Raw genomic sequence first — 19,000 nt, 5'->3', positions numbered from 1 at the left:
GAATTTCCCCCTTCTAATGAAACCTTAGAGACATTATGAAACAATATATTGACATGACACTAAGCATAGTACTTGGATGCATTCTTCTATGCAATTGGATGTAACTAACAAGAATCCTGAGAATAACACTTATCTCTAAACTTACAAACAGTCATGCAAAGTATTTGCAGTACAACTCCAGTTTGCTGTAATAGAAGTAAGTGGCTGGAGTTCATCTGCAGGGCCAGAGGAGTTCACATGGAGGCACAAAGTGCTTCAGCTATCTCTTAAACTGATGTACTTCTATTTATTTATTTATTTATTCTGTTTAAATGTTTTAAGGTCTCCTTACGTCGACAGCAAGTTAGTGAGAGACTGAATGAGTGGGCTGTCTTCAGCGAGAAGAACAAGGAGCTCTGTGAGTGGCTGACACAAATGGAAAGTAAAGTTTCTCAAAATGGTGACATCCTCATAGAAGAAATGATTGAGAAACTTAAAAAGGTATAGTGCAATTACAAACTGTTGTGTTGTTGTTGTTGTTTGTTTGTTTGTTTGTTTGTTTTAACTCTTGTTTGGTTTGTGTCGCAAAGAAGATACTGAAATAGAATTTACCTGTTTATAAATTTCAGGGCGTATTTTTATTCTCTCACTTCGCAGCTTTTTCCTGTCTTTTTTAAGGTGGGACTATCCAGGATACCAGAAAATTAAGTGAATATAAAGTCTAAGGCAACTGAGTGCTTTACTAAATGTCCAGTCAGAATTTACTGCAATTACTTTAACTATAGCAGACATATTTATATAAGGTTTTTTTTTGTTTGGTTAGTTGGTTGATTTTTAACTTTTTTTTCATTCTTCTGATAAGGTTGTTCGTGGTTATACCCTAATATTTAAGAGATTGTCTCTCTACTGTACCAATCAGCAGAAGAACAAAAATACGTTAACATTCACTTGTATTCTTGTATGGTTCCTTCAGTAGTGTAGAGCAGAATGCATTCAGTATTTATATTCTGAATGTTCATTTCTGTTCAGGATTATCAAGAGGAAATTGCTGTAGCTCGGGAGAACAAAATCCAGCTCCAGCAAATGGGAGAGCGACTTGCTAAAGCCAGCCATGAGAGTAAAGCATCAGAGATTGAGTACAAACTTGGCAAGATCAATGACAGATGGCAACATCTTCTGGACCTTATTGCAGCCAGGTAAAACACTTATTTTGTTTTAAATTAAGAATCTTAAATTAAAAATCAAATTAAAATATTTTTATTGTTTGCCTTTTCATTATTAAATGTGAATGAGTTTATTCTCAGATATCAGCATATTTCTGTGAAATTTACTTTCCTGTTTTCCTTTGCATTATTTATTCTGACATTATTTCTTCAAGCAAAAAGGAGACAAATTGAAATTTGTCCACTAGAATGACACAGGGTTAGTTGCAGATTTAATTGAGCTTTCTTCAATGCAGTGTTACTTCAGATGAGTGCTTAAATCTAGGTAGAAATGTAATTAAAAATAAAAATAAAAATGTTGGCAGAGCAATGCAAACAGTGCAGTTATTGTTTTGGCTTGAATTTCCAGAAGAGCAGTTCTAAAACTAATTCTGCTTAATTCGTTTTTGACTGATGGAGAAAAGTAACTGAAGGTAGACATATACACTTAAATATTATTCTTTTTTTTTTTTATCAAGCTGAACAACATAAAAGCAGTTTTCATAGCTTAAAGAAATACAGGGTTTTTGTTTGATATATGAACAAAATTGGCTTATTTGTTTCAATATTTTCTGCTCTGAGTCGTTATACAACCTTCTTCCTGTTACAGACAATAATTTTGTCATGATTTTGTATACGCAGTTCATAAAACATATACTCTGTATTTTACACTTCCATGATTTAAGGATATATGAATTAAGAGTATTTCAATCTTGTTTGCAGCAAAAGGGTTTGCTTTGGTTTATGTTTGTTTTGTTTTGTTTTTCACTTTTTTTTTTTTTCTTATACTTTTACTGCATTCCTGCTCTGAAATCTTTAAGCATGAGAGTAGTAAATTTTATGTAAGCAGAAGCATTCTGGTGGCTCCAGCTACTTTTACAGCAGTTCATTTTAAAGTAATGAAAGCTGTATAGTTTCTGATCGAGTCAGGAAGTGGTGCATTACAGTTGAGAAGCCTGCTTGTTTTAGAGGATGTGATACATCACCAGCTGTTGAGCATGGCATATATTTGTTGTATATTTTTTGTGTCTTCTCAAACACTTCCTCAGACAAAATTTCAAATGTTATGTTCAAATCATACCTTTAGGAAGTTTTCAGTGAAAAGCAATGACGTTCAGAAACTGTAAAACAGGTCTTTAAAACATCTGTGCTGTCTATTCAGTATTAGAGATTAATGTCCTATATAGACACAGGGAAGGGTTCAGGATTCAGTGTTATGGAGAGGTTGTGGAGAGGAAGGGCATATACAAACAAACTTATATAAACTTATCCACTTAAACTTTTTCATTCTGTTATCATGAAACAGGGTGTCAAGTCCTAGCACTAGACTAACCTATGTGAAGTATTTATTTACTTTTATTCCCAGAACATTTCAACTAAGCCTTCAATATAGCCTTCTTAAATAAATTACTTCTTAATTCTGGACTAAGTACAGTTTGGGAAATGAGTCGCTGGGAAAGAGCTGAGCAGAAAGGGATCTGGGTGTGCTGGTTGACAGGAGGCTCAAAATGAGCCAGCAATGTGCCCTGGCAGCCAAGAAGGCAAAACACATTTTGGGGTGCATTAAACACAGCACAGCGATATGATCAAAAGAGGTGATTCTCCCAATTCATTTAGCATTGGTGCAGTGTCACTTGGAACACTGTGTATAGTTCTGGGCTCCCTAACTTAAAAAGGATGTTAAGGTCCTTGAAACATCCAGAGGAGGGCAACAAAGCTGGTTTAAAGGCTGAAAGTCACGCCCTTTGAAGAGCCGCTGAGTACAATGGGTTTGTCAAACTTTTAGAAAAGGAGGTTAAGGGGTGACCTCAGTGCTCTCTACAGCTTCCTGAGGAGTGTAAGTGGAGAGGGAGGTGTTCATCTTTTTTACCTGGTATCTAGAGACAGGATGTGTGGCAATGGTTCCAGGCTGCACCAGGGAGGTTCAGACCTCCCATTAGAAAAATCTTTACCCAGAGAATAGGCTTCCTAGAGAGGTGGTTGATGCCCCATGCCTATCCATGTTTAAGAAGCATCTGGATAATGCTTTTAATGATAAGTTTTGACCTTGGGTCAGCCACAAAGTATACTGACAGTTGGACTCAATGATGTTGTAGGTCTCTTCCAGTTGGAACTGTTCTACTCTATTTCATTCTAACTAACATGCACAGCACTATTGTATGCAGTTGTACAACAAGTGGGGAAAAAACAAAACAACAAAAAAAAAAAAAACTATGGAAAGTTTGAATGTTGTATTTCTGAAGTTAGGAAGTAAATAGTGGAGAGGTTTGACACTAAGTTATGGAGATTTCGCTAGTTCAGCTGTAACTTAGGCTGATAGGAGCTAAAACCTGGTTAACTAATTGAACAAAAATTTTTGAATTCCCCGAGCTGATATTTAGAAGACTGCAGAGGCTCTTTCAAATACATCGTTACATTTTGAAGTATGTTCCTATATTGATATTTTTGAGTTTGAAATATGTCATATAACATAACTTTTGTCTGCACGCAGCTAGTAAATGTAGATTAATTGTTCTAGTGTCAATAATTAAACACACCTTTTCATATTCTGAATATCCTTGGATCATATCCTCAATATCATTAATGAAATATTATAGCCTGCATGCTTTTCTGTAGAGCCACAGTCAGCCTTTGCTTAGAGCATTTTTCTTGGTGTTTTTTTCTCTTTTTTTTTTAAATTATTTTTCCATACAGATGTGAACTAACAGAAGGTGCTCTAAAAAATCTTTAGTAATATAGTATGATAATATGAGTCTGATCTGTATCTTTACTTGTTTTTATGCTGGGTGGTAGAACTTCTCCATTAACTTGTAAAAGGCTTTCTTTGTTGCATTCTGTTCTGTTATCTACTTTTTTTAATTGCCTCTTCATTTTGAGGAGGTCTGTAACTGAAGAAAAGACAGCTACAGAAAGGTAGTTGTGTCTCTTCATCAAAAAATTCGGTGTCTGTCCTTCTAGAAGATTTTTGTCCTTTCAGATGAATTTATTTGATAGGTCGGCCTGCTGCACAAAATGTTACTTATGTTCACAGCCAGTTAGCAGTGCTTTTGCTGTTACTGCTCAGGCTTTGCAAGGAAAGTAATATTGTATGGTGTCTTTTTTTCCTCCCTTCCCCTTGCACTCATGGTCCACATTCCTGGAGATCAAGCCTGGCACATGTTGATGAATGCAAGTTTTATTTAGAAACATGACCACTTGTCACCATTCAGTCTCATGTTATCAAGCAACGTCTGCTAACATTTGTTTGGCATGCAACATTTTCTGTACAGTACTCACCAGCAAAAAGGAGTTTGTCCCCTTTCCTTCCCCCATACTAAGCACAGTGTTTGCAAGCTATTGGACTGGAAGTTCTTCTTTTTAATGCTGGAAAATTTCATGGTGGTGGCGGAGGACTTGCAAGCTGTGAGGATGGCGGAGGACGGCAGTGTGGATTCAGATCTCCCAGACTGTAATTGTGATATCACAAGGCAGGCAGCTATTTTTGTTTCCTTTTGATTGATACAGTTCTTTTTGAAGTCTTGGATTGCTGAGAAACTGATAAAAATATTGACATGTAGAAATCACTGCCTTAGCTAGAAATGCCTGTTTTTTGCTCTATTTAAAAGTAGTTGACAGTGATAATGGTATACTTTGTTTTACAGCTAGTGCTTTTGGATCCCAGATTAGCTTTTTGTTAACTAATTCAGACTTGCAACTCCTAAAATGTCTTTGCTATCTGAAAGAAACCATTGACTAGTTTTACTGCTCTTTTTAAATACAACTGTATACACATGTGAGAGAAAGCAGACTTTATATTTGTCTGCTCACTGTGTCATCAAAGGGGCATGGCTACAAGCAAAAATCAGAGAAGGAAAGAGGCTGTAAAGACAATGTCAGGCATTACATACCGGAGTTGATCTGTCCAATACATATCCTGTAACTATATGTAACTCAACCTACATTTTCTTGGATTTGTGATTCAATTTGTCTTCTTCCCAATAAATATCTTCCAATATCTTCCCTAGAAGTTTTGCTATTTATGTTCATAGTTCTACAAATTTATTCCCTGAAAGGGGAATCTGTGATCTGAAGAACAACTATAACTGACAGTAATACTGACATTGTGCACATTTGTACTGTAATTTGGACCTTACACCTTTTTTTAATCATAAACTGATTTTAAGACTGATTTTAATAGTGATTTTTTTTTAACTATTTCATAGAATTAAATGCTTCTTAAAACTTCAGTTATGAGTATGGTGGGTTTTTTTTGTTTGTTTGTTTGTTTGTTTTTTCACTTTTCTGTTTTCTACTGTCTTTATACAGGTTTAGCTAACATGGTCTTACTGTCTGTTTTCATGTTCATTTTAAGTTTAACATTAGTATCCAGCTGTCTAAATGACTAATGCAGTATCTATGAGTTCTGTATGATGCATTGTTATGTATTTACAAGGCTGTTCCTGTTTAGGTTTAAGTGGAATCTCAGGCTGTCTAGTTTAGGACTGTTTGAATTAAAGGCATTTGGGTTTAATTTTAGCTCCAAATTGTTCTGCCATTGCCCTTTCTTAATGTAAGATAAACATTTCAAAGTTACTTTCTTGGGGAATCTGAGGTACAATAATTGAACATTGAAATTTAGAAATGAGTTTTCTTCACTAGACCACAGAAACTATTCGATTCTGCAGTACTTTCCCTTCTAAAAGTCTTAAATATTTGTAAAATGTAGCAATACTTACATAGATATACAGATATATAAAACAACCTTTGAAACAAACATGGCATAAGTTTGAATGTGATGTCTTCATTATCAAGCAGGGAAATTATCTCAAATCTCTTCAAGTAACATGCATAGTGCTGCAACAAATGCATGAAATGTTTATCAGAATAATTAATGGTTTAAACATAATCTTATAAATGAAATCTCAAAAGATCAAAAATTACAGTTGGCTAGGAATACCACATATGTGGATGGTTTCTAACTTGACCTTTGTCTCTAAGTAGAGCTTTTAGTTTCATTTTTAGTCTTTCAGGCCCTGCCATTAACATAGAAATATGTGATTTTGAGCTGTTACATTTTCAAGGGGAAGACAATTTTTTCTTGCATACACATTATGTAATTATTTGTATGCAGGCACAGGGTTCAGTGAGATTAAGAACACATGCATCTTGCTTACTAAAATTCAGAAGAAAAACTGTTAGACATGCTGGATGTCAGAGTAAATTTTCAGAACAGCTGCAGTCACAGCATGGTATTTCAGTTTAGTCAAAAAAAAAAAAAAAAAAAAAAAAAAGGAAACCCAGCATATTCCAAGAAGCACATGTTTATTTGTTTCAATCTGTACCATGGGCAAGGAAGCTGTTATGTTATACTCTGTACAAAAAATTTAGGTGCAGGTATACTTAAGAATTGCAACAGCCTTTGGAGGGAAGGCAGGTTTAGAAGTAGTTTTTGGCTTTAGTTTGAGAATTCTTTTCATATGTCACTTTTATTTTTTTCTTTTTGTCTCTTAAGTAACTTAGGTCAGGTGACTGAAGACAGTGCTATTTGGGGATTTTATTTTTTTTAGGTTTCTTTTGGAGCCTGGCAGAGAAGTAGTCCCATGCGGTCTGACAGAGACAAAGAGTGTACTTTCTGATTGGCAGGCACTTTATCAGATGTGTCAAGCAAAATTTAAATTAAATCTAGCAAAGATACTAGGGTACTATAAAACTGCCAATATGAAAAGCCTGGTTCACAGCTTGGACTTACAAATGATAGAGCAGCATTGCTTGTACGCTAAGGCCTGATGTGACTCATTGTTCCCTTTTCCACTCCAGCACACATGCAAAAGATCAACAGCATTCAGCCTTGAGAGTCTAAGCAGAAAATGGGCTGGATTTCACCCCAGTTAGACTGAAAAACTGTATGTGAGGTCAGAATGAGTGATAACCAACCTTCTTGCCTATCCTACAAGCAAGCTTCAATTGGTTCAAAACCACAAAACACAAGTATAACACAAAGGTGAAGAGGGGATGGTACCCCAAAGATCGGTTGCTTATAGTTTGTTCCAAGGCTGAATACATTGCTGTGTTTTGGGATGACCTGATTGACTGCAAGTTGGGCTGTCTTCCAGCACAATTGTGTTGTCTTCAATTACTTCATAGCTAGATTTTCAGAATGAAGGAATTACTGAGAAAGACTTTTACAGATGAAACAGGCTGAAGTGAAAAATATCAGCACAGGGTGAAGGTTTAGTGAAATTTTTCCCTCTCATTAATCTTAATGCACATTTAAATCAAAAACACTGTATATTTTTTCCTGACCAGTACTTTTGCAGGGTCAGGGCCTCCAGAAAAATACTACCTAGATATCACTACGAAGATACATTCTGATTTCATTGTTTAAATCTGAAGTAGTCCATTAAGACCAAGAACATCTTAAAGCAGCCCTTAGGATTTGGGAATTTTCACTAAGTTCCCAGTTTGATTTCTCTCACTAAAATCTGTTTACTCAGGCACAACTGTCACTGTAACAATAATTCAATGTTTTGAAATCATCAGGATGAAAACAATCTGTTCACTCAGAGCACTACACCAACAGTACTGGTTAACTGGACCAGTTATTTGTTGTCTAAGATCTCTTGTCTTCTTTTAGTCAAGTTTGCAACTAAATTAGCTACATTATTTTGGGTTTTGGTGTGTGTGAGTTTATTTAAATATGTATACATATTTGTATTTCTAACAAACAGTTGTCTCAACAGATAATGGTATAGAACCTTTGAAAATGTTGTCTGGAATTAGTAAACTCATAATTTTTCTTAACCAGAACCTATGAATGCTGGATTATTTGTATAGATAATACACTTCTGTTACTCAATAAAGGAAGACTTCAGAAAAGAAGTTGCCATCTATGTTAAGTTTGTTAAGTTTCATCCCCCTGAAACACATACTGTAGAAATTTTTATGGGTTTTTTTGTTTGTTTGTTTGTTTGTTGTTGTTTTTTACAGGGTAAAGAAGTTGAAAGAAACCCTGGTTGCAGTGCAGCAGCTGGATAAGAACATGAGTAGCCTGAGATCTTGGCTTGCCCATATTGAGTCAGAGCTGTCCAAACCAATTGTCTATGAAACTTGCGACTCTGAGGAGATACAAAGGAAGCTAAATGAACAGCAGGTAAAATACAAAACACTTATAAGGTGCACAATGGCATTAGGAGAAACAAAGTAGTGTGTCCTTGGGCTGCTCATACCCAGGGCATGAGGCAAAAACGTGTACGAATATCAAGGCAAGTGGTGCTTACTGTGTCACTTATAGAGCCTTCTGCTGGCTTTGACATCCAGTCTACGGGAGCTGTTTGACATTCACAAGAAAGGTAAGGCACCAAGAGATGTAACCTGAACGAGCTATTGCAATTGATTTTCCTTGGGGGTTTGTGGTTTTTGGTTGTTTGAATTGACTGTTCCAAGAGGCAAAACTGACACCTATTAGACCTTGCAAATTTTGCACATGCTTGAAAAAGACTCTTTTTTAGCAACTTTTTTAACTTGGTTTTATTTTGCAGCTTGTTTGAGAATCACATTGCACGCAAAGATGCATGAACTATACATGTGAAGTTAAAATCAGTTGTTTTATACCGCCCAAAGCTTTTATGCAGTGCTAGAACAAAATAGTCAACATTGGAACAGGCAAAAAAAAAAAAATGTCAACCAGCTTTTGGCATTACAATTAATCTTACCCCAAAGAACATTTATTATACTTTCTATATCCTGGTCCACTTCACTGCTATGCTATACGCCTACTTCACAGATTATGGCTCAGTGCAGTAGAAGGAAATATATGGGCATTTCATCCTTCAGCTGCCCAGTGTAGTTTTACTTAGAAGCATTTTGCTGGTGAAGACTGTTCTGTTGTGTTCCTGTTGGTTATTTATTAGCAGAAATACCTTTTTGGTGCCTCATTGGAGCTGACTTACATGCTCTCCTGAGTTCTTTCATGAGATGAGAAATAAATGTGTGGGAAGAGGAATGCCAGAACGCTTTGGGGAACTTTAATTTATGGAGTGCATAAAATGGCATTTTGATCTTTTAAGCTGAGTGTGGGGCTGAGACCCAAGAATGTTCTGAGTGTTTTCTGGCTCCCTAACTGATTTTCTACATGGCTGTGCAGAACTGCTTATTAATATTCTATATGTAATTTACACAGGGTTAATAATTCATAACACACAAGTGTAACTAATGAGTTGTGTTTCTGAGATGGTGAAGTGCTGGGCAAGGCTAAACATTGCTGTCAGTAAACTAGATACTTGACATTTTTTTTGCACTAGGATCCCTGTGCAAGCATTCCACTGTTTGTTATAACCACTCATTGTGGGAGTTAGGAGTATGGAGACTGGTGTCTCTCTGATTTCCACCATTTCCTTGTGGTGGTTCCCATAGAGTGAAAGCATACAACAATATTCTGTGGAAGTCTGAGTCGTTTCACTGGACTCCCAAAGGGGAGAAATAGAGGTGAATTTTATACTGGGAAGATACCGTGTTTGTAATCTTGATGATGATTTGATTTGGTAATGCTGCAGACCATGGTTGTCATATATACATTACAAAACAAAAACTTCAATGTATGGCAACCAGTATTTTTATTACCAAGCAGCTGTATCTCTGTTCACTTTATCTCAGAAGGCCAGCATGTCAGCCATCTCAAGTATTTCATCCCTTGTTTTTCTTCCCTCTTAGTGTTCTTTTGTTCTTTTCTATGTTTAATCTTCCACTGAGGCCATGTTATCCTCCCCGTTCATACTGCTACCAGTTGTTCATATACAAGATTACATAAAAAATATTATTCTGTGAAAGAGGAGGGACAAATTCCATTTCTGTAACCCCACTGTCATTCTGTAACTTCTCAGCCTCTTCTTCAGTCAAGAATGAGCTTTGCAGGTTGCTGGTCCCTATAGTGAAATTAAGAGGCAATTCAAGCTGGATATCCTGGGGAAGGTAGTGTAACCTCACTGAAGCATTTTCCAAGGGTTGCAAGCTACATTTCTAGGATTACTTGTTTGTTTACTTTCTCAGCCTGCTACCAGTTGAAATTGAAAAATTGTTTTTGCTTTTGGGATGATTAAAGAAAAACTTGTGCGTTGATGACAGCAGTGCACAAAAGTGATGCTTCTTCTGTAAACTAACCAAAAAGGCTAATTGTTCTCTAAGAAACATATCAACTAAGGAAAAAAAAAAAAAAATATATATATATATATAGCTTAGTCATCTGTTGTAGAAAAGCTTTGTAGGTGAATAAAAGTTTAATTCTTAGGAATACTCAGGACCATCAATGTGGCAGTTATAATTGCTGCTGTAGTCCAAGGAATACTCAGGACCATCAATGTGGCAGTTATAATTGCTGCTGTAGTCCAAAACAACAGAAAAGAGATTATGTTACCTGAACTTGCTTAGCCTAAAGTCTCATAGCTGTCTGGAATACATGTTTTACAGAGTGTTGAAACTATTTATAGCATCCACCTTATATAACATCTCAGGACAGGGAGAAGAATAAACACTTGTACATTATGATGAAAGAGTATTTTCCAGGCAAGTGAAAGTGAAAGGGACAGAGCTGAAGGATAAAATACCGTGATTTTCCACTTTCTCATGTAGGTGAGACGTTCACAAAATATCCTTCTATTTCATATATGAGAACAGGAAATTAATAAAGTCATTGAGTCCAATCTTCACAAACAACAAAATCAGATAACTGATATAAGATAACATTACTCCATTTCAAACTTGATGATGCTTTTAGATTCTATATTTAAACCTCATTTCCTGCTGGAAGGCTATCTTCATTGTTAGAAAGGTTTGTCCAATTGGAGCTTAAATTTATGTAGAGACAGTATGTTGACACTATATTTCTTTTTTTGTGTCAACATTTTTCTTTACAAGCAAAATCACAGAATCATCTAGGTTGGAAGAGACCTAGTCCAACCTGTGACCTAACATTAACCAGTCCTCCACTAAACCATATCGGTAAGCTCTACATCTAAACGTCTTTAAAGACCCCCAGGTATGCTGACTAAACCACTTCCCTGGGCAGCCCATTCCAATCCCTAACAACCCTTTCAGTAAAGAAGTTCTTCCTAATATCCAACATAAAACACCCCTGTTGCAACTTCAGCCCATTCCCCCTCATCCTGTCACCGGGCACGTGGGAGAATAGACTAATCACCACTGTGCTACAGCCTCCTTTAAGGTACCTGTAGAGAGCCATAAGGTTGCCCCTGAGCCTCCTCTTCTCCAGACTGAACAATCCCAGCTCCCTCAGCCGCTCCTCATAAGACTTGTTCTCCAGACCCCTCACCGGCTTCGTTACCCTTCTCTGGACTCACTCAAGCACCTCCATGTCCTTCTTGTAGCAAGGGGCCCAAAACTGAACACAGTACTCAAGGTGTTGGCCTCACCAGAGCCGAGTACAGGGGGACAATCGCTTTGCTAGCCCTGCTGGCCACACTGTTTCTGATATAAGCCAGGATGCTGTTGGCCTTCTTGGCCATCTGAGCACACTGCTGGCTCATATTCAGCCAACTATCAACCAATACTCCCAGGTCCTTCTCTGCAAGGCAGCTTTCTAACCACTCACTTTACCTCTACTTAGCCTCAAGTTACCATTTTCTTGTTCTCCTACTGTGTTCATCTCTGGGGGCCCCCAGCACAAGAAGGACCTATTAGAATGAGTTCAGAGGAGGGACACAAAGATGATCAGAGAGCTGGAGCACCTCTCCTATGATGACAGGCTATGGGAGTTGGAGTTGTTCAGCCTGAAGAAGAGAAGGCTCCAGGGAGGTCCTTCCAAAGCAGGTCTACAGGAAAACTCAAGAGGGACTTTTTGGCAGGGAGTGTAGTGATAGGACAAGGAGTAATGGTTTTAAACTAAAATAGGGTAGATTTAGATTATACATTAGGAAGAAGGGTTTGTGAGGCACTGGAACAGGTTGCCCAGAGAATCTATATGTGCCCCATCCCTGGAAGTGTTCAAGGCCAGATTGAATGGGGCTTTGAGAAACCTGGTCTAGTGGAAGGTGTCCCTACCCATGGCAGGGGGGTTGAAACTAGATAATCTTTAAGGCCCTTTCCAACCCAAACCTTTCTATCATTCTGTGATTCTATAAATAAAATTTCACATCTCTTATACTAACAGTTATTTTGTTCACCTGCAGCAGAAGCGAATGTGGTATTCTAGATGCAATCTATCACTTTATGGTATAGTCATGTTAACACTTCTCTGTTACTCTTGGGATTATGTTGCCTTGACCTTGGTCCATCCTGACTTTTCCATCTAATACTCTGATGGTTCATTTCAAATTTAAGCAAAAGTCAGGGAGGGTTTCTTATCCTTGCACTTATCTAACAGAAATAGCCAATTACTTCTGTGGCTTGTCTCGACTTGAACCAGTTGTTCAAAACTGAAAATATGCTTCAAGAAGAAGCATTATCACCAGTGGAGGAAAAGACGTTACAACCAAGAAACCAACAGGAGAAATAATACTAATCACGTATAACAAGTGCTAAGACCACATAAGTACATTTTCTTTAGCTGTCCTAAATCCTCCTTTCCAATTCAAATTAAAATGCTATGTGTTTTGAAAGTTGAAGGAATAAACTCCTACTAAATATGCAGTTTGACATGTGCTGCTGCCAATCTCCATGTCAGACGTGCTGCTATGCAGCTATCTTGCCTGGGGAAGAGTAGAATCATGAAGGGCACCTCCAGTAGATAATACTTTTTCCTGACACACTTCTCTTACTAACTTCTGCTTTACATTCTCTATGATAATGGAGAAGGGACGGGAATGTCATTGGTGTGGTTGATTAAATGTAGCTGAAAGATACTCATCTGAGTATGCAGAGCTCTGGCAGTTTGTCCCAGGTGATGGTCTGATGTTCATAGCTCTTGGGAGAGCTGTTCATGCTGCCAGGTTCTCCTAGCTTCGCTGATAACATTGCATCAATATTTGTGCTGTCACAAGCACAATATCTATCTTAGTAGATTGCTTTTTTCCTGTTTGCAATTGTTTGGTGTTTTTTGTTTGTTTGTTGTTGTTGTTTGTTTTGTTTTGTTTTTTGAATAAGTAGAACAGAAATGCATTTGTATTTAAGCATGTTTTGTAATTTATCTTAAGAATTAATTTCTTCATCTACAGGAACTTCAGAGGGACATAGAGAAACACAGCACTGGAGTAGCATCTGTTCTCAATTTGTGTGAAGTGCTTCTTCATGACTGTGATGCCTGTGCCACAGAAACAGAGTGTGACTCTATCCAGCAGGCTACACGTAACCTGGACAGAAGGTGGAGGAACATTTGTGCAATGTCAATGGAAAGGCGACTTAAGTAAGTCTAAAATGTCTACAAATGAGTGTTTCCTTTCACAAACACAACTACAGAATGGGATATATATGATAGGGTTGCAGTATTGAAGGAAAGAGTCTTGTGGGAGTGTGGCTATGGCGGTCGACAAGCCCCATGGTTGGTGATAACATTGGACTCTTAGGACTCTTAAGGATGAGGCTAAAAGGAATGTAAAGAGTGTAGAAGGAACAAAGGGTGACTCAGGAGACATCTTGTTGTCTCAGGTTGCTTGTTCTCCAGCCCTTAAGACATGGAAGTTATTGGGTGTTTGCTGTTACCGGGCAAAGTTGTTGACCAATGAATAGTTAGTGGAAAAGTACTGCTGTAGGGCAATTGGTATAAGAAGGGAGCTTGTCCTCAATAAGAATAGATGAAGTTATGCCCTCAATAAGAGGGAGTGGAAGTTGTCATCAATAAAGTAGTAGCAGTTACTGATCCTGAAAGAACTCTGGTGTCTGTGTGGTTCTTGATGCCACAAAGTCTAGAGGTCAGAAAAGGATCATACACTGAATAAAAGCCAATAGTTATCATGACACTGGGGAAAAAAACGGGGAAAACAAAACAAAAAAAAAAATTTGTATTATTATGGGTCTTTATATAAAGTACATGAGTCAATTACCAAATTTTGTTCACATGAGACCTTTGATGGAATATGTTTGATTTTCCATGCTTTACAGGAGCAATAAGAAATAAACTAGAGAAAGTATGGATGACTGCAGTGATTTCAAGAGGTTTAGAAAACATGACCTAAAAGAGAGAGTTACAATAATTAGGCTTACCCTAATGATGTTTGTCCTGCTTCATATCCACAGATTGCTATCTCTAAGTAATTTTCTACTGTTTCCATGGTAATGTGTGCTATTAATACATTTGTAATAGTAAATTAGCTGAGCTATCAGTATTAGGATTGTTATTGTGCTAAAAAAAAATCATTTGAAAAAGGAAAAAAAAAAAAAAAGGGATGTTGAAATTCAAGTTCAACAACATACCATCAGAGTGTAAATTTTACCTCAGAGTATTGCATGGATCAGGCGCCTTTCAGAGCTGCATATCTAAGATTTGGGGAAAATGTCTTCTGTATGCAAAAGCACAAAGTTCTGTTGTAATATATGCGGTCCCCACCCCAAAAAAAAAAATCATCTTGGGATTTTACAGTCTCAATATTAAGACAATTTGATTTCAGGATCGAGTCAGTCACTCCTTTCACATATTCAACTGAGGTCAAATAGTCTATTTGAAAAGTTGAAATATATATATATTTTTTTTGATTAAAAAAAAAAGTGATTACTATATATATTGAGAGAACATTTTACCACTTGTTGAATGCCAAAAAAAAAAAAAAAAAGAAAAAGAAAGAAAAAGAAAAAAGAAAAAAGGTCATGTATGTCCCTTTGCTATGCAGGATAATGACTGTGAACTTTAAAACAACTCAAGCATTTTGCAAAAAAAAATAATAAAATGTTCTGAAGTTGAAGTTACTGTGGAATTTCTAATCTCTGAAATACTGTTTTAGGTACCTAGATTAGACTGTGTATCTGAAGTTATTTAGCTTGTGCTATGATTTTTATAGCTCCTATTACATGTTTATAATGTTCTTTTTATAATGGTTCCAAAATTAGACGTATCAAAAAAACTGTCATCATCTTATTCGAGCTCAGTCTGGAATGAGTCAGTCTCCTCTGTTGTCTGTTTATCAACCTGCCTATGTGAGTTAGATTAAGAGCCAGTTATTGTTTAGTGCAGTACAAGTTTGCTGTTGATGATTATTTAAAGTACTGAAGGTCAGCTGTCCTTCAGTCCCAGCATTCCTTGATTTTCCATTATCTGTTGCAGAATTGAAGAGACATGGCGGTTATGGCAAAAGTTTTTGGATGACTACTCAAGATTTGAAGATTGGCTAAAAACCTCTGAGAGGACAGCTGCTTTCCCAAGCTCCTCTGGTGTACTTTACACGGTTGCTAAGGAAGAACTGAAGAAATTTGAGGTGATTTATAATACTTGAAATTTAATATCTACTGATCGCATTACAGCAGCCAGCTGGTGTTCTTCCTTCCCATACACAAGTCACTCAGCAGACACTGTATTAACATAGCAGAGTTGATGATTTTGCAACTGCCCTCTCTGGCAGGTTTCTAGGAGGAAAAAACAGTGGAAGGTGGAAACTAAAAATGCTAATAAGTTAATCCAGCCTCACTTCATTTTTGTTCACCACAGTTAGAATTTTTGTCATTTTTCTTCTGCATTTAATATGCTCAGTCAGCAGGTGCTCCATAGCATTCATTAATTTCTCTTCAGTAAGTACTTCTTCAAATGAATGCTGTATGTCTTGGCTTTTGCTTTGATTTCATCCCTTTACTTCTTTCCATAACACTCTGATACCAGCCCTCTAAACTCTTGTATTTTTTTGTACAAAGTACTATGTGCCCATATTAGATACTTATCCCTGAAATGCATGTGCATGCAAGTATTGTTGTATGTCCACATGGTGTCCCCAGCAACTTAGAGGTCAAGTGTGTCCTTAAAAGTTGACAAGCTGTCAATTCAATCAATGCTTTATGGCTTGTTACGTAACCCTGTTATGTCTCCTACAAAGTGATGCTTTGTCTCATAATCGCAATGGGTTGTATGCCTATATGCAAAGCACACATAGTCCATGTGGCTAATCATGGTAAAAGTCATAGAATCAGAGAATCACAGAATGGCTGGGATTGAAAGGGGCCTTAAAGGTCATCTAGTTCCAACCCTCCTTTCATGGGCAGGGACACCAATCCAACCTGCCCTTGAATGCTTCTAGTGATAGGGCACCCACAACTTCTCTGGAAAACCTGTTCCAACTTCTGAGTAAAAGATTTCTTCCTAGTGTCTAATCTAAATTTCATCTCTTTTACCTTAAAGCCATTACTCCTTGTCCTATCACCACATGCCTTGACAAAAAGTCACTCCCCAGCTTTCCTGTAGGCCTCTTTTAGTTTCTGTAAGGCTGCTATTAGGTCTCCCTGAAGCCTTCTCTAGGCTAAACAACCTCTCTCAGCCTGTCTTCATAGGAGAGGTGCACCATCCCTCTGATCATCTTTTACTTAGTTTTAGATTTGCAAAGAGAATATCAAGATGAGAGAGAAAAATGACTCTGAAGAAAGAGAACAAATTATTTAGACATTTCAGTAAGCAAGCCAGGTGCTAGAAAGTATCTGCTCTGAGGAAGAAATGCAAATTTTACATGTCCAAGAGAAGTTAATACTTTCTAGTGTAGCATTTAATTCAGAAACATAAACTGTGAAGCACTGATTCAAGTTTTATTATTGACATTTGCATCTCTGAGTGTACTGGTCAGGTTCTGTTTACACTGCCAGACTTCTTAATTAGGGTGAGTTAGGTTACCAGATCATAATAATGCTTCCTTGCTGGACCCATGCACTCTGCCTCAGACTTTCTTTCCATTGTTTCTTTGTTCAGTGATCAGTGTCTAAGTGTCTTGTTTAGCAAGTCACTCTATGAGAAACAGTACCAAAAATCTTAGCTGTCTGATTTTCAAAGGTGACTTGACATTGCCCAAAGTCTGTTTCACCAAACCTCCATTTGTAAGGTGACCTTCCCTCTCCTGCGGACTTGTAAGATTTTTACTGCAGGAACTATCTGCAAAGTTTATCTGTCTTTCTAGAAGCCTGCTTTCCCTGCAGTTGGATTCTTTCTCCTTTTCCTTTTCCCTCCTCTTCCTGACTATGTAGTTTCTCAAACTACAAAAAAAAAAAAAAAAAAAAAAAAACACTTGGTGTTCAAATTCAGTTGCGAATTCAGCAAATTCACTGTTAAGTCAGTATAAAGTCAGCCATGTATGCATACTAACTAAGTTGATTTTTTCTTTAACTGATTTTTTTTCTAATTTTATTTTCCCCTCCATATTAGTTAAATAATAATAATAAATAATAATAAAAATAATAACTAAAAAAGTGCAAGACCATGTAAGAATATTTCATTTCCTGATCATGGAGGTCAGAGATGAGTGCCACTCAATTCACAATACAAACTCACACTGCATCCTCCTCAATAGCTTACAGAGAAATGAAAAGAGGTTACAGGGAAGAAGGCAACAGATGTATTCTTGTGTAGCTGAACTGGAAGTATGTAAAACAAATACACAGCTGTTCTTTTGCTGGACAAGTCTTGGTAACAGGTGAAACAACAACTGCACATTTGTAGATTTCATAATCCTAGTAAATATAGTGTAGATTTCATAATCCTAGTAAATAATTGTGTCTCTTGCATGAGAATCACTTCCCTTTTTCTCCTTGTGTGATTTTAAGTGAATTCAGTTTTGTTGAGTATTTCAGTCCAGTTACAAGCCTATCTGCTGCTTGTTGGTTGTCCCCTACTCAATTTAACAGTGATTTAAACAAAGGAAATAGTTGTATTGAGAGGACTCTACAGACTTTTATCTTTTTCTGTTTTTGAACCAGATTCTGTACTTCTGTCTCTGGTCTTACAGTAAAAGAGTGCTTATTTCACTTTTAGCTTTAGTACAGTATTAAGAGTATATATCATTAATGAAGAAATCTTGTGTTACCTGATATTAATGAAAAGTTCTATACTGAAGTGTTTTTTATCTATCACGCTTCTCTGATTTTTAATAAGGATAGTGTCTTGTTTTGGGAGAGATTGTTTATTTGCTTTATGAGCAATAGTAGAGAGCAAATTTGTAGAACTACAATTGGAGAAAAAAAACGTTCACCTTTGTCCTCCTTTTATTCAAAAGAGAGATGGTAAAGTAGTCATTTTAAGTCTTCTTTTGTTTGATTTTCTGTTCGTGAAAATAGAGGTAAGTGGAATTTTGAAAAACAATTCATAAATATTTTTTGATTGGAAAAAATCAGTCAATTCCTTACACAGTGCTTCCTCTAACTTGCTTTGTGATTGCTAGTCACACTGTGAAGCTGATGGGCTAAATCATCTACTTTTCCACTCCCCAGCTGAGTGACTGAGTCTTTAGTAATAGTAGAAGAAGCACTGAAAGTATGTGACAGAGACACTTGTCCAGGCATATGCTGGTATAGATGTTCATAAAATTTTCTTTCTATGAAAAGTTTAAGACAAAACTGACTTGTATAGCAATATACTGAGGTTAAAGAGATGATTCCTTCAGTACCAATTTTTGCTATTTTTGGTAAAACTCAGATTAAGCAGTTTCTTAAAACTTCAATATTTGCACTTCAGCAAATGTAGTTTGTGTAAGGAAATCCAATGAGGCCACAGGAATCTTGGCTTACTTTTCCATTAAAAAAAAAAAAATCATGTTCATTGTTTGTGTTCCTATTCTTCAATACAAAGGCATAAGAGCACTCTATTTATTTTTTTTTCCCTTGGTGTGATTTTTATCATTGTAACAGGTATTCTTCTTGCAATTTTTCACTCAATAAATTATGTCAGCCTTGTAAACTTTTTTCTTTTTCTTGCTCATTTTATTCAGAAGATCATA

At 36.7% G+C, this 19,000-nt stretch overlaps 1 protein-coding gene across 20 annotated transcripts in view; it reads left to right on the top strand.

Annotated features, from left to right (window-relative positions):
- SYNE1 (spectrin repeat containing nuclear envelope protein 1) overlaps nt 1-19,000 on the top strand; it is a 307,251-nt gene that overhangs the window by 266,179 nt on the left and 22,072 nt on the right. For 19 of the 20 annotated variants that reach the window (XM_084515528.1, XM_084515529.1, XM_084515530.1 and 16 more), the window contains 5 exons: nt 322-480; nt 1,009-1,175; nt 8,148-8,310; nt 13,325-13,512; nt 15,364-15,514. In XM_084515528.1, the coding sequence (XP_084371654.1) occupies nt 322-480; nt 1,009-1,175; nt 8,148-8,310; nt 13,325-13,512; nt 15,364-15,514 (828 nt within the window). Of the gene's footprint in view, nt 1-321; nt 481-1,008; nt 1,176-4,439; nt 4,649-8,147; nt 8,311-13,324; nt 13,513-15,363; nt 15,515-19,000 lie in introns of those variants that run through there. The other variant, XM_084515532.1, reaches the window with a different exon arrangement.

This window comes from Aythya ferina (assembly GCF_964211825.1).
Source record: "Aythya ferina genome assembly, chromosome: 3".
Lineage (NCBI taxonomy): Eukaryota > Metazoa > Chordata > Aves > Anseriformes > Anatidae > Aythya > Aythya ferina.
This window is presented reverse-complemented; position numbering and strand designations above follow the sequence as displayed.